At 41.6% G+C, this 16,225-nt stretch overlaps 1 protein-coding gene across 1 annotated transcript; it reads left to right on the top strand.

Annotated features, from left to right (window-relative positions):
* The first annotated feature begins 669 nt into the window (after nt 1–669).
* On the top strand, nt 670–1,532 carry LOC129459266 (WW domain-binding protein 2-like). The gene is made up of 2 exons (XM_055235812.2): nt 670–1,057; nt 1,193–1,532. The coding sequence occupies exons 1-2, from the start codon at nt 670–672 to the stop codon at nt 1,438–1,440; spliced, it is 636 nt and encodes a 211-aa protein (XP_055091787.2). The 3' UTR covers nt 1,441–1,532.
* The last annotated feature ends 14,693 nt before the right edge of the window (nt 1,533–16,225 follow it).

The raw sequence follows: 16,225 nt of genomic DNA on the forward strand, positions 1-16,225 counted from the left end.
AGACCAGAAATGGTAGGGTGGCAGCATTTGGGACTGTCCCTCTCCTCCAAGCTCCCCTTGGTCTCTGGAGAAGGATCGTGGGGCCTCTCTGCAGGTCTGTCCAGGATCTCATTAAAGAGACTAGTGGGGACCTAGAATTAGAGAGATTTTATAGCCTGAGGATGTGCCCAACTGTGACAAGAAGATGACTGTTGACCAAAGCCAATCCTTCACCTCAGAAATTCAAAGATCAGTCCTCGGAGCAATAGCATCTTTCCAGAGCTGACACTCTGAGGAGAGTGCTGCAGGTGACACTGCCACAGATATGAAAAGCAGAAACTTCCGCGTGCAAATGAACACGTGGAAAGAGAGGAGCACAGTCCTCCCCCTCCTCCCTTAAGCAACATAATTAGTAGCTGAATCTCTCTATGAGGGTCCCCTAAATGGCTGAGCCATTTCACTGACCCATTAAATGAACACAAAAATTTGTTTGTAAGCTTAGTCCTTGGCCTGCCTCCACTGACCTTCTAAATATGGAAGACCTAGGCTAACTTCAAGATTTCTTTGGGAGGGTATGGATTCCCCTGAGTTGCTTCTCTACCTAAAACGTCACGTTTGTGAAGATGTAGCCACCACCATGGGCTGGTCAACTGCAGGATGGGGCGTCTCGGGGCTGCTTTTGGAAAGACTATGGTGCTCAACGAGAGTCACTCCAAGGGCGGCAGAGTGATCACCAACAACACTGAGAGCATCCCAGTGTCCTACAATCTTGTGAAACTTCAGTTCAGTGACATGAAGAACGTGCCAGAGGTCTCCAAAGGGACCAAGAAAGGCACCATCTACCTTACCCCTTTCATCTTTCTGTCCAAGGCGAAGGATGCCATGCAGTCCTTCGTAATGTCATTTTATCTCGTGAAGGCCTGTGAGATCAAGCAGTCTGTGTTTGATACAAACCACATCAAGGGAACAGTGAACGCCGAAGCAGGCAGTGACTGGGAAGGCTCTGCTTCCCGCAAGTCCGCCTCCAAGGCAGGGGGCGCCACTGAATCTGGACAGCAGGTGCTCCAGGTGGCATCTTAAGTGTCCAGGGGTGAAGCCCTCAGTGGAGCCTACGGCCACTCTCACATGCCTGGCAGGACTTGTGCCTTTCCCCCGCCAGTCACTAGTGGAATGTACCCCTGCCCTCCTGGCTGCTCTTCTCCACAACCTTCGCCTGAGTTCTATCTAGGACCTCCCAAGATGGACAGGGCCATGGAGTATGTGCAGCCCCCACCACCGCCCTATCCTGGGCCCACGGAACCTCCGGTCGGCCCCCATGTTCCCTGCACTCCTGCAGCCGAAGCCAGGGCCACAGAAGCATCTGCCAGCACCTATTATAACCCAGGCAAACCACACCACGTCTCCATGCCCACGAAGCAGCCTCTGCCATCTTACCAGAGGGAAGATAAGAAGACCCAGTAGACGCCTCCCACCTCCAGCCTCCTGCCTCCCTCCCAGTCCTTGTTTCCTACCCCTTCCCTCAGGGCTGCGGCTGCGGCTGGGGGAGGTGCGGGAGGGCCTCGTTCTTCCTCCAGGTCTGATCATAAACAGTTACCAGGAACGAGCACAGGGGGACAGTTGGGTCCCTGGTCTCGGGAGAGGCCCCGCTCCGCTTCCCAGCCGCATGCCTCTCTCACATCTCTGGGGCTCTTGGGAGCACGGGGTGTCCCTCCCGCCCCCCACGCCCCCGGTCCCATTTCACTCTCGTAGCTTCTCCCTACACAGGGACTGTCTGGCCACCTCCTCCACTGCAGTCCAGCTCCCTTGGTGTGGCAGCCACTCTACACTCAGCCTCATGAGCCCCCTCAGACCAGCCAGGTGTCTTCCCAGAGACCCCCGCCAGGCCTGGTTCACATTCCCTCCTCTGGTCTGTGCCTGGCCTGGAAAGGCCACCATGTGCGGACTGTCAGCCCAGATTCCACTCAGCCAGGTTCTGGCCCCAGCCACTGTCACCCTCCCCTTCCCTGTCCTGGGTCATGGTGTTGCCAACTCCATGTGACTTTTGAGGCTGTAAAATGAGCTTCCAGGGCTTGAGTGGCATCAGGGCAAGCACACTGAGGCTGGGGAGGAAGCCTCCCCGCTTTCTGCTAGTGTTTCTGGAATGTGCTTTCCATCTCCTCTCTTCCCTCTAGAAGGGGCTTCTCTACTGGAACTAGAGAATGCGTATCTGTGCCGTTGTGCCACCTGGGGGCTGCTGGGTGGGCCAGGAATGAGGGCCCCTGACCCTGCATGCTGGTGGAGCCCCTCAGCCTACCTCTTCCCCGTAAGCCTCATGCCCCCGGATACACTAACATTTGTTCTAGTTCATTCCTGTACTGGCCATGAAGTGAGGAGATGGTTATTTAAAGAGACTTCCATAATTATTTGACAAAAAATCCAGTTAATATATTAATGTGAAATAAATCCTGTTTGCACCTTGAATTGTTGGCTGAAAATGTGAAATAGTAAAAATGAAGTAACAGGAAAAAAAAAAGTAGGATGGTCCAACTCCTCTCTGCCTGAGACTCGTTGGATAATCTCTGTGTCTTTGACATTTTATCTGTAAAAGAGATTATACTCAGGTCCTCTGTTCCATATGTGGGATGACAATAGGAGCAATATTTAATCTGGACCATAAATCTTTAAAATCATTTAATTTTCAGCTCTTCTGCAATGTAATACAACTACTACTTTATATATTTAGGCTACTTGATACTTTTGAAGTAATTCAATATGACTCTTTCAAGAACAAGAAAATGTATCAGATAGCTTTTTGAGGCCATTTAGGGATGGAGGCAAGCCATGAGTTCAAGATTCAAGGGAATATGAAGAGGCAAACAAATAACACTTTCTTCCCCCCTGGAGTTACTAAACAGTGTGAGAAATAAAAAGTATGACAGACAGGAGACCACAGTATCACCTTCTTATCCTGATACTGGAGAATGTGGCTTATATCTGCAGGCAAGTCGGTTTCGTAATATAGAGCCTCAGAATGAGACAGACTTTATGGGTGGGTCACATTAGCTGGATCACCACTGGCCCCCACCCAGGGGAACCTGCCTCAGAGAACTTGGGGTGTGGAGAAGCAGGGCAAAATGTTTGCTTCCTATGGACTGCTAGTTCTCAAGAGCAGGAAAAGAGAAAACGGCTGGGAAATATGCTCAGTTTCTTCTCTCCATCTCATTCCCAGATAACTGATTCCTCCTCCTCCCAGGGGAAGAGTGAAGGACAATATGGAACAAGCCCGGGAGTGTTGTGCTCTCTCCAAATGGAAGGAAACCTCTGGAATGGGAAAGAAGCATTCCTTCCTAACATGGTGTGTTCCTAGAAGGTAAGTGAGTATTTTCGAGAAGACTTCTTATTTTTTATACCACCCCTAGAGAAGGTAATGTTGTCCAGTCATCTACCACCCTTAGGAGTTAGGCCAAGAAACTTGGTACCAAGGGATTTTGCTAAGTCAGTTTTTGTATTTTAAAACAGCATCAGGAGAAGAGATTTAACCGACTCACCGCAGTGTAATTCTTGGATTTATATTGCTTTGATATGTTCAAAGCTATTCATTCTTTTCTGAATTTTAGAAGGTAGGACCACACTTACCTGGGTGACAGAAAGAAAAGCTTCATTCTAGATTTTATCGTGATAGCCACGATCCTCTTCAAAGTTGTACTCACTTATATGTAACTTCACTTATTCATTCTTATATCCACCTATTCAGTCAATTATGCGTGTATTTTAAAATTCAGTATGAATTCATGAGTTGTTTTTCACCTATGTGCCAGATACTATACTAGGCAGGAGGAAAACAAAACCAATTCTGTGTATACGAAATAAGGGGCTCATATAGTCCTAAAAGAGCTAGGACACTGTATTGGCCAGCACCCCACCACATACCTATGTGTTTATCTGCTTTAGACCCTTTAGATCCTGGTATGCACTGGGGGTTGCAGAAAAGAGACATAAACATCTTTACTTGATTTCTCCATATAAAGTGTGTAACATTAGAAATGTAACTTAGATATTTATATGTGTCCGAGAGATTTGTACAAGAATTTTCACAGCAGCTTTATTTAAAATGACCCCAAACTGAAAATGACCCAAATGTTCATTAACAGATTAATGGGATGCTAACACTCAGCAATAGAAAGGAACTACTAATTACATACAACACAGATGAATCTCAAGCCATTACAACATAGTAACACATACAGCAGTAATGCATACAGCAGAAGAAGCCAGATTAAAAGAGCAGGTACTATCTGATTCCACTGTGTGAAGTTGTAGAATAGGCGAGAATAAGTTATAGTGAAAGAAATCATAATAGGGGTCACATCTGGAAGTAAGTAGTGGGGAGACAGACTACAAAGGGATATGAAGAAGCTTAGTAGAGATGGGAATGTTTTATATTTTAATTGGGGTGTTTGTTATGCAGCTGTGTACATTCATCAAAACTCACTGTACATGCATTTTATGTATAAAGTATACCTTAAAATGTAAAGAGAAAGGTACAAAGATACAAATTGATCAAAGAATGAAAGCTCAATTAAGCATATTTTTAAAAAATGAAACCTATCAAAAACATTTCAAATGTTTCTTGGCATTTCAACTACACTTAAATAGGTCATGATTTATAATCTCCAAGCACAGAATGTTTTTCTTCGTAAACTTTGTACCTTTAGGGAAAAAGTTTTATTACAGAAATGGAATACAATAGGAAAAATAAGCTGCTTCTTAAATATTTAACTTAATACATAATATTTAACTAATACATAATTAGGGACTGTCATAATTAGAGAGAACACATGTAAGTCTTTTTTTACGTATGTATATTTATAGCTGACTGCATATAATTTTAGATGATAGTAATTGCCATTGTGTGTGAGTTTGTGAGTGTATGTGCTGTGTACCAAGCAACATGGAGAAATAAAAGAAGGAAAGAGGGGAAGCAATATTAGCATAATTTGAAGAACTGGATGAAATTATTTCAGTACTGTCAAATTATAATCATTTACAAAAAGAATATATATTATTGGTTATTTTCATGTGTATTAATTGGCATTCAAGCCATCTGTATCATTTACTCATATATATTTAATGGGCATCATAAATATTCCTCTGCCAGCTAGAGAAGAGCCATCTATCAGGAGAGATGACAATCTTGGGCCTATTACTCAATGACTTGGTAGTAAAGGCTGAGCATTTTCTTGAGGTTATTAGAGTTGGATTTTAAACTTCTTTTATAGTAATGTACAGTGACATATAAAACACATTGCTTTAATGGATTTTTAAAACTCCTACCAAAAAAGTCCACTTTAAATGTAGTGAATGCTGATCTACGAAATGAAGTTTATTTCATAAGCCATAGTTAGCTTTTGAGCTTTAAGTCATATACTCTCTCCTAGAACACTAGTCCGATTTTAGTAGACCTGGAAATAAAAATGGAAATTGTTATTGGCCCATTCAGCTCCCATGTAGCAACTTTTATTTTTCTGTAAATGTAGTTGTGCACACATTTCTTGGAAGGGATAGAAGAGTTTCATTCCTGATATTGTCAGCCACCTTTCATTCTGATAGTTGTGTCAATGTGTCACCGTCACCAGCACTATCAAAAGGGGCTTTGAAAAGAAATTGCATATTAAGAAGAAAAGCCTGGGGTGATTTGATGTGTTTCAGTTCAGCCTGGGAGTGGAAAGGGAGAACCGTGTGCTAGGCCCAGGACGCCTCCTGAGTGCTCTGTGTCAACCTGCTCTGTGTTAATTTGCTTGGCTAATGTCCAGAGAGACTTCTGGGGCTTCTCAGTGCCCCACAATGTAGTCCTGGGACTTGCAGTGGCGCTGCAGTTAGGGTTGGCTCACAGAAGACTGTCAATTCACTTACATGGTGGCCAGCACAATTCCCCGTTTTCATATGCTGAAGCAGAAATATTTCTTTAAATAAGACAAAAGTATAGATTTAGTAGCATTCTCCCCTCTGTCTGGAATCATTTCCTTGAGTGTATGCTTCTAGTTCTCTGGTCTGCAAACTGGACTTAACGGTTGTAGACCACCATTTTAAGCAACTAGAAAAAACAAGGGCCATTCTTCCTTTGGCCTGATTGCAGAGCATTCACTTGTATCATTTGTATAGTTTCTGACATTCACCTTTCTGACATTCTGTCTCAAAGAGAGTTGGAATCTGTGTCTTTAAGAATGAGGACAGTTTGAGACTTGGTGAGAAGAATAGATAAATGACCTCTCCCTTCCGATTTGAACTCTGAGTTCAGAATTAGCAGTTCAGATGTGACTGGCTGAGCGTCGAATTGCTTCTCAGCCCTGCCGGTACATTGGAATCGCCTGGGGAGCTTTTAAAAAATTACTGATGTCCAGGCCCCACCCCTAGAGAGCTCATTTAATTGGTCCAGGGTGGAGCTTGGACACCAGTAATTTTTTTAAAAGCTCCCCAGGTGATCTTAATGTGTACCAGGGTTGAAAACTACTGGTTTACAGCAAAATAGTTTCAGTCGTAGAGCAGTAGCAAAAAAGGGGACCGGGGATTGAGTGTGGCAAAGAAAGAGAAGGTTTGCATGGCTTCTGTAACTCTAGCAAATACCCACAGCAAGGATCTGGAGATGCAAACATGAATCAGACAGGGCTATGCTCCAGGGGCTCATGGACAGTAAGAGAGGAAGACCTAAACTCAGCTCTGCGGTAGAGGGTGGTAAATGCTGCCCTAGTGGGGATGGGAAGAAGCACAAGGCTTGTCTTGCAAACCAGAGGGAAGTGAAGCCTCCCTGGGCATTAGCCAAGCGAAAGCTAAAAGAATTACTCTTACTTAACTGAATCGCACCTTAAATACTCTATTCCTTCATCTGATCCTCACAACCACCCTGGGGAGGTGGTTTAGTCACATTCCATATAGGAGGAAGAGGAAATACAGAGATGTTAAGGATGTGACCTACAGTCACAGCAGTGGAGGCCGAGATAGCAATTAATCCCAACAGGCATGGCCTCACCCAGTCCTTACAGGACAGCCCTGTAAAATAAGTGTGACTGCTACTTCCTTTTATAGATGCACAAAGTGAGGCTCAACCTGGTTAAGCAACTTGCTCAAGAGTAAGCTAGTGCTTCCTAAGTGCTAAAGTAGGGTATATTCATTTCGTATTGGCACTGTAACAGAGCACTATAAACCGTGTGGTTTAAAAATAGCACAAATGCATTTTCTCAAAGTCCAGGAAGGTCAGAAGTCTAAAATGGGTTGGCAGGGCTGATTCCTTCTGAAGGCTCTAGGGGAGAATTTATTCCCTTTCCTCTTCCAGCTTTTAGAGGCTGCCTGCATTCCTTGGCTCATGGCCCCTTCCTCTATCTTCAAAGCCGGCAGCATAGCATCTTCAGCTCTCTCATCTCTTTCCGACCTCTGCTTCCGTTGTTCCATCTCCATCTTTTACTCTGACTCTCCTGCACCTCCTCTTTCCCTCATAAGGACCCAGGTGATTTGACAGGACACACCCAGATAATTCAAGACAATCTCCTAGCTCAGTATTCTCTTTTTCTTATTACAATTTTTAATTTTTTTTTCTTATTTCCATGGTTTTTTTGGGAACAGGTGGTGTTTGGTTACATGAGTAAGTTCATTAGTGTTGATTTGTGAGATTTTGGTGCACCCATCACCCGAGCAGTATACACTGAACCCAATTTGTAGTCTTTTATCCGTCACCCCCCTCCCATCCTTTCCCTCTGAGTCCCCAAAGTCTATTGCGTCATTCTTATGCCTTTGCATCCTCATAGCTTAGCTCCCACTTATGAGTGAGAACATATGATGTTTGGTTTTCCATTCCTGACTTACTTCACTTAGAATAATAGTCTCCAACTCCATCAAGGTTGCTGCAAATGCCATTATTTCATTCCTTTTTATGGCTGAGTAGTATTCCATCGTATCTATCTATCTCTATCTATCTATCTATCTATCTATCTATCTATCTATCTATCATCTATCTATCTATCACAATTTTTTTTTTGATATGGCATTTCGCTCTTGTCACCCAGGCTGGAGTGCAATGGTGTGATCTCAGCTCACTGCAACCTCCACCTCCCAGGTTCAAGCAATTATCCTGCCTCAGCCTCCCGAGTAGTTGGGTTTACAGGTGCCTGCCACCATGCCTGGCTAATTTTTTTGTATTTTTAGTAGAGATAGTATTTCACCATATTGGCCAGGCTGATTTTGAACTCCTGACCTTGAGTCATCCACACACCTTGGCCTCCCAAAGTGCTAGGATTACAGGTGTGAGCCACCATGTCCAGGCCACAGTTTCTTTATCCACTCATTGATTGATGGTTTTGGGGGCCATTTCCATATTTTTACAATTCCAAATTGTGCGGCTATAAACATGTGTGTGCAAGTATCTTTGTTGTATAATGACTTCTTTTCCTCTGGATAGATACCCAGTAGCAGGATTGCTGGATTAAATGGTAGTTCTACTTTTAGTGCTTTAAGGAATCTCCACACTGTTTTCCATAGTGGTTGTACTAGTTTGCATTCCCACCAGCAGTGTAAAAGTGTTCCCTTTTCACTGCATCCATGCCAGCATCTATTATTTTTTAATTTTTTGACTATGGCCATTCCTGCAGGAGTAAGGTGGTAGTGCATTGTGGTTTCGATTTGCATTTCCCTGATCGTTACTGATGCTGAGCATTTATTCATATGTTGGCCATTTGTATATCTTCTTGTGAGAATTGTCTATTCATGTCCTTGCTCAGTATTCTTAACCTAATCACATCTGCAAAGTTCCTTTTGCTATTTAGGTTAGCATATTTACAGGCTCTAGAAATTAGGATGTGCTCCTGTGTGTGTGTACGTGCATGTGCATGTGTTTGGCAGTGGAGGCAGAGGGGGGATTATTCTGCCTACTATACAGGGACAAACCCAAACAAATGCAGGTCTGACTCTAAATCTTTTTATTCCTGGATGATACTCCTTGACCCTTTTTCTAACACACACACACACACACACACACACACACACACATGCACACACACACATTTAGAAATAAAATCTTTTGACTTCTGCAAAATGGAATCTTTCCTCTTTCTACTATTAGATTCTTTCAGACAAAAATGTTATTATCTGAGTTGTTGGAATAATTGTCCTATGCCCCTCTTCATCAACAACCTGGGCACATCGGGGTTCTGAAAACTGAATGTTCTTGAGAAGGAGCTGGACCTAACACATAATCAGCCCACACACAAACATGAATACATCCTAAACTCTAGAACCTGGGACTATGTTACCCTCCATGGCAAAATGAACTTTGCAGATATGATTAAGCAAAGAATATTGGAATAGGAGATTATTTTAAATTATCTGGGTGGACTCTATCAAAACCTAAAACAGCTTTGAGGGCCTTAAAGGGGGATGGCTTAGCCCTTGGTCATCATTATAGTAAAAACATGTACATTCCTATTGCTTCTTATCTGGTGCCGCTTGGACCCAATCTTTTCATTAATACCGCAGAGAGTCTCTTCTTGTATCTCCCGTAAGTTCAGAAACAGCATCTGCCACACCTGGGTTATTTTTATAGGATCTTGACTGAATAACATCTGTAATCTTTCTGAAGTTGAGGGTTAAAAACAAGAGGAGAGGCTGGAGACAAAAAAACCTACCTTCTGACACTGTCGAACCTTCTCAGTTCGCTGAGAACAGAGATTCGCTGAGAAGCCAAATCTCACTTGAATAAAGGCAAAAGGAACAATTTTGCCCTCTGCCAAAAAAAAGAGTTATAATATTTATAAGAATGTTAAATACATTTTCCATGAGTGTCAGTAATACATTCTTGGAGTCTCATAATGCAGGCCTTGAACGAGTGGATTTAGATGAGAATACTTTAGACAACATTAAAAGTAACTTGAGTTTAATTTAGTACATGGGTAATGTAACACTCAACAGCAGCCATGGTACCAAGGATGATTAAAAATAGTGTGTAAGTTAACTGAAGTGGTCTCACATATACTGTATTATAGTCTATTAAGTTTCTGCTTTTCATGCTGAGTTTCTTTTGAGATGCCCAAAATGAGGTAGGTGAATCTTTGTGCTTGGCCTGCAGTTGATCCTTGGCCAATGTTAAATGGTAGTAATATGCAGGTGAACAGAGGGTTAACAAGCTCTGTAATTTCTGAGTAGGTTCATCTGAATCAAAAGTAGAGTTCACTATTTAAAGGATCAGACAAGTGAGCATAGTGAGTACCACCGTGGAGGCGCCCTCGCCACAAGAGTGTAGAAAATATCTCCATGGATGATGGGGAACTCACTGGGCCTGGGTATGCAACCTTGGGAAAGTCCACATAAGAAACTGAGTTTCTGGGTTGAGCTCAGTGGCTCACACTTAGAATCCCAGCACTTTAGGAGGCCAAGGCAGAGGATTGCTTGATCCCAGGAGTTTGAGGCCAGCCTGGGCAACATAGAGTGACCCTATCTCTACAAGCTGGGGGTGGTGATGTGCACCTGTGGTCCCGGCTACTTGGAAGTCTGAGGTGGGAAAATCACTAGAGGCTGGAAGGTCGAGGCTGCAGTTTTTCAGCCTTGCCGTTACTGCATGAGCAAATTCTACCTGTCTCTGAAGCCATCATTCATCTTCTACGTCTTCCAGATGATGGTTTTTGATCCTAGAAAACTAGTCTTCTCTTCCACTTCTGGATTCTCATAGCACTCTCTCTGGTGGCTGTCCGAAGTCCTCTGGCTGGGCTGCCATAACAAAGTACCACACTGAGTGGCTTAAATAACAAATTAATTTTCTCACAGTTCTGGAGGCTGGAAGTCTGAGATAAGTTTTTGATAGGGTTGGTTTCTTCTGAGGCCTCTCTCCTTGGCTTATAGATGGCTGCCTTCTCCCTGTGTCTTCCTAGGGTCTTGTCTCTGTGCCTGTTTCCAAATTCTTTTGATGATAAGGACACCTGTAGGATTAGGGCCCACCCTAATAACCCCATTTGGACTTAATTATCCCTTTAAAGGCCCTGTCTCCAAATATAGCCACATTTTGAGGTACCAGTGGTTAGGATTTCAACTTACTAATTTTGTAGGGGACACAATTTATCTTCTTGTCTTCTCTCCTTCTTCTTTGGCGCTTCTTCTCTCCTTCAACTTTATTGTATAGTTGTTTATTTGCCTGTTGTTTCTCCTCTATCAGATGGCAAGCAATGAAGGGGAGGAAGAGAAGGAAGAAGGCAGAGGCTAGACCAAATCAGTAAAACACATGATTCACAGGTTAAACAATCATGCAACTGAACAAAAATAAAGACCAGTGAACTAAAAAATGGGAGATGTGGAAATGTACATAACCAAGGAAAAGTCTTCAAACTTATCAGTGCTAGCCAACTGGAAAAAAAAAAAAAAAGTTGGCCAGAGCAGATGAACACTTTCTTAGAGAGTGTTATTAACAGAGCTAAAGGGAGTGGGCTTTTGTCTGATTCTGGGTGGCATGTTTATGTCAGAATAGATGTGGTCTATTTTTCCTGGAACAGTCACCCAAAGAAGGTGTTCAGTAATCAGAAGACTGTTCCCCGAGCTCTCCAACACCTCTCTGGCTTCCGGTCTTTGTTCTGTTCTCTCTAGAGGCCCTGTGCAAAGCAGGACTTTTTGTTGCTTTATCCAACTGTGCAGTCCTGTGATATGGGCCTCTCAAAGTCACCCTGCTCAACTGGGCAGTGTTTCAAGGGATCAGGAAGCCGTTTTCCATCCCAGGAGCCAGACTCAAAGTTAGAAAGTTCTGTGGTTTGGTTTGGATTTCGCTCATCCCTACAGAGAACTTGCTTTGCCAATCTCTACATACATGTCAGCATAAATAGCAACAGATGTACCTTCAACATATAAAATCTCCATAAAATATAACAAACTCTGTTTTTCCATTTGGGATGAGTCATTAAGCATATGTTTGTGATACTCTTTCATTTGCAGATCTGAGGCACACATTTTACCTTGCAGGAGACCAAGAGCTATTTTTTCTTAGGAGGTTCCTTCCTGTCTTGAGAATTGATTCAGCAATGCCTTGGTCTATTTCTGTGGGTATCTTGAATCAGTGCATGGAAAATGTATGGAATTTTTTTTTTTACGTGAGCTGCATGGCGTTTCTGGGCTCTGCCCTTGGAACTATTCTTGGCCAGAATTTTTCAAAACCCACTCTGGTACTAAGAGTGCTACTCATGTGACGGCTTAGTGGCTGGCCTCTTGCAATGGGATATGCTGATTTCAGGAGAGTTTGTTTGCTTTTTGATACTTCAGAGAGAGAAATGTGGCATGTGGCAAGACTGCAGGCAGGGAATACAGAAGATGAGTAATCAGTGGATATCATTTTGTAGCAACTAGGAGGGTTTTTTTTTTTTTTGTCTTATCTGAAAGTGGTGTATGAAAGTCTTTTCTGTACTTAAGTCTCTGAAAGTAAATGCTCTTGAGGAATTTTGTCTACTGTCAAAATTCCAAGTATTTTCTTGGAATTTGAATTTTTCTCTTTGAAAAAAGAACAAAACTTTTTATTATGAAAGATTTTGAAAATACACAAAATAAGAAGTATAATATTACAGTATAATGAACTCTCAAATACTTATCACCCAGATTCAACAGTTAACATTTTGCCACACTTGTTTTATTTATTCCATTTTTCCTTTCCTTTTCTTTCTTTCTTTAAGTACTGAAAAATTCCACTGATCTATAATTTTACCCTTATGCATCTCCAAATACCTTATCTTACAAACATCATATAATTATCACAACTAACCAAATTAGCAGTAGTTTCTTAATATCATCTAATGCTAAGTCTATATTCAAATTTCCTGGATTATCTCAAATACATTATTTTGCAGTTGGTTTGTTCAAGCCCAGATCTAATCAATGTCCACATGATGTTTTTGAGTGTTTTGTCTCCTACATATTTTTAATTTTCTAATAGTCTCCTTGTCTTTATTTGGGGTTCCCCCAAAGCAGACCCTATGATAAGGACTTCAGGGCAAGCATTTTATTTGTACAGTAGTGCTAGGAAGAAAAAAATGAGGTAGTAGGAAAAGTGAGGCAGGAGAGGGTGAAAGATCAAGAAAAGATGCATTAATGAGCAGTGTATCACTGTAGGCAACTGGGGCTTAATTCTGCTGGTGATGCTCTGAGGACCTGGGTACCACGCACCTCAGAGCTGTCCCTCAAAGCTAGGGAATGCGAAATCTCTGTCTACAGACTCTCACCCCTCACTCTTCACTTCTGGGGTGCCTTGCTCATGGGCTGAGTGAGCTCACATGGTTCCAGAAAAAGGCCCCAGACAGGAGCAGAGAGAACCACGTGACTATTAGTCCTTGTTGGTACCCTAAATTTGTTCCTCCCTCCCCTATATTTCCTGCACACTGGAAATCAGACTAAAGGCTCTATTAGAGTCAGTTTCAGTCTGTTTCAGCAAAAGCTTCAGAGGTGGTGCTGGTCTTCTTTCTCCAGATTTGATGGGGAAGTTCCTGGGTAATTTACATCAAGGAGAATGAGCCTTACTTCCACTCAACAGCTCCCATTGCAAAAGGCACCTTGGAGATTATCAAGTCCAGCCTCATATTTTGTGGGGAAGGGAATTGGGGATCAGAGAGATCATTGATCATTTCCCTTGCCATATACTCTTCACATCTATTTTACAGTGTTTTAAAATGTATTTAATAACATTCTGCAGTTTCTTCACTGCTGTGGACATTCCACAGAAAACTTCTCCATCCCAGCTTCATCAGTGGCCTCTCTGTTGTATAAATTTTATGGACTCCTCTCAGTTCTTATTCTATCTGTTGTCTCTGTATTATTTAATAAGCATACTCTCTGTCTTAAAATACTTGTTTTACCTATCTTCTCTTATCACACTGTTGTAATTCATTTCCAATCTTTCTGACTGATACCTATCAATCATACCCATTTGCCTCTAGAAAATAAATATTTGCTAAGATTTGAGGGACACCCACCAGATATACTACAATTTAAAAGAAGATTCTATATCAAAGTAAAAGAAGATTCCAGGAGTGAATGTATAATTTCTATACTAGTGAGAATGATGGAGAATTAAGGGAAGTGAGCAGAGACAATTCTGTCAATTCCTGATAATGTTTTCCAATTTGGGGAGATGGAAATGGGGATTGGAGTGGGCCACTGACGAAATGGAACCACATTCCCAGAAGCTCATTCCCTCCCTCTGGCTCAACAGTGGGCGCCGAACTGGTGGAATTCCTTGGAGTTCTCAGGATCCATGTTGTTTTCTCAAGCTTGACAGCATGGTCTGGATTCAAGGTTAACAAGGATGAAAAGTGCGAGGCAATCTCCTAGAAAACAACATTCAACCCTAGATTGGCAGCGTCAGACAATAATGATTGTGTTGAGAAAATATCTAACTGACCAAATGCAATGCCTAAGTGCTCTTGGGTATCAGAATAGCCAAAGTTCCCAGCAATCCTACTTCTGGGTACATATCCAAAAGATTTGAAATCAGGATCTTGAAAGATATCTGCACTACTGGATTCACTGTAGCATTATTCACAATATCCAAGATATGGAAACAACCCAAATGTCCAATAAAAGGTGAATGGATAAATAAAATGTAGTCGATATATATAACAGAATATTACTCAAACTTAGAAAGGAAATCTTACCATTTGCAACAACATGGATGGACCTGGGAGACATTAGGCTAAGTGAAATAAGACAGTCACAGAAGGACCAATACTGCATGATTCCTCTTATAGGAGGCATCCAAAATAATCAAATGTATATAGAAGTAGGCAATAGAATGGTGGTTATCAGAGAATGCGGGAAGGAAGATATGGTAAGTTGTAGCTCCATGGAGGAAAAGTTATAGAAGTTGCCTAAATTCTAGAGATTTACCGTGCAACACAGTGCCTGTAGTTAACAATAAAGTATTATGCACTTAAAAATTTGTTAAGAGGATAGAGCTCATGTTAAGCGTCCTTATCATTAAAACAAAACAAAACAAAATAACAACAAAGGGACACGAAATTTTTATAGGTGATGGATATGTTTATTACGTCGATTGTGGTAATAGTAACATGCGTGTATACACCTATGTCCAAATTCACCAAATTGTATACAATAATCATGTATAGTTTTTTTGTAAACCAATTATACCACAGTAAAACTTGAGGGAAAAATAATTGTATTAGGAAAACAAGCAAAACCCAAAGCCCCTCTTTCTTACTCCTTCCTCCAAGAGCTGACCCTCAATAAAAGAGTTTCTATTTATGTCTGTCAAATTCAGTGGACCAAGCTGTGTGTGATCCTAGCTCCTTCTCTAACTTCCTTGGGAAAAGGAATGAATAAAGTGATATTTGAATCTACAACATCTAGCTCCCCATATTAAATCCTATGGAATGAGAGTTTAGAATATTTGGTTCTCTCTATATTGATGGCAAATTCAGAGCTACAAGTTTCCCTTTCAAAGGTGAAGAATGCAAATAAAAACAGAAGCTTGAGACCTAGAAAAATTACACAATGAAAAGGGAGGAAGTGAGCTCAACATCTAAGAAAGATAAGAGATAAAAGGCATAATTTGACATAAATTTTATACAGAAAGACATAATGAAAATATATATAACTTTATCACACTCCTAGGAAGAGGAAAAGATAAATGGACTTATTAAATAAAAAACGGGAGAAGATAACAAAATGAAAAGGAAACTGCTGAGGTGAGTTAAAAAAAAAAAAGCAAAGGAGAAAAATAATGTTATTATGGAACTTAAAACTACAGTAGAAGAATCAAAGCCAGAACTGACATTAAAAACTAGAATCCATAGAGAACGATCCTGGGAAAATAATCACTCAGAATGAAGAAAGAGAGACAAAGGAAACAAAAAGATCAGTGTGAAGATAATAGCTATGGAAATCAAACAATGAAGATTCAGCACATAGTTTGTGTGCCTGCAGAAGTTAGAAATGATAAACAAACACAAAAAGAGGAATATACAGGTGGCGAAGGCTCACTGTAGCCAAATGGAAAGAATTTGTCAAACCCAAAGTGTCTCTGAGCAAACGTACAGAACTTTAAGGACAAAAAGAAAAATAATCCTTCAAGTCAGAATAGCACTGCTTAAGACTACAGTCAGATTACCTGGGTACAAGCTGCATTGCTGTGATATTAAGCAGGTAGTATGTAACTTACAAGATTATAATGAAGATGAAATACAAAAACGTTTGCAAAAGCACTTAGCCTGTTATTTGGCGCATAATAAGTACTTGGTAAATG

The sequence above is a fragment of the Symphalangus syndactylus genome, chromosome 1, assembly GCF_028878055.3.
Source record: "Symphalangus syndactylus isolate Jambi chromosome 1, NHGRI_mSymSyn1-v2.1_pri, whole genome shotgun sequence".
Classification (NCBI taxonomy): domain Eukaryota; kingdom Metazoa; phylum Chordata; class Mammalia; order Primates; family Hylobatidae; genus Symphalangus; species Symphalangus syndactylus.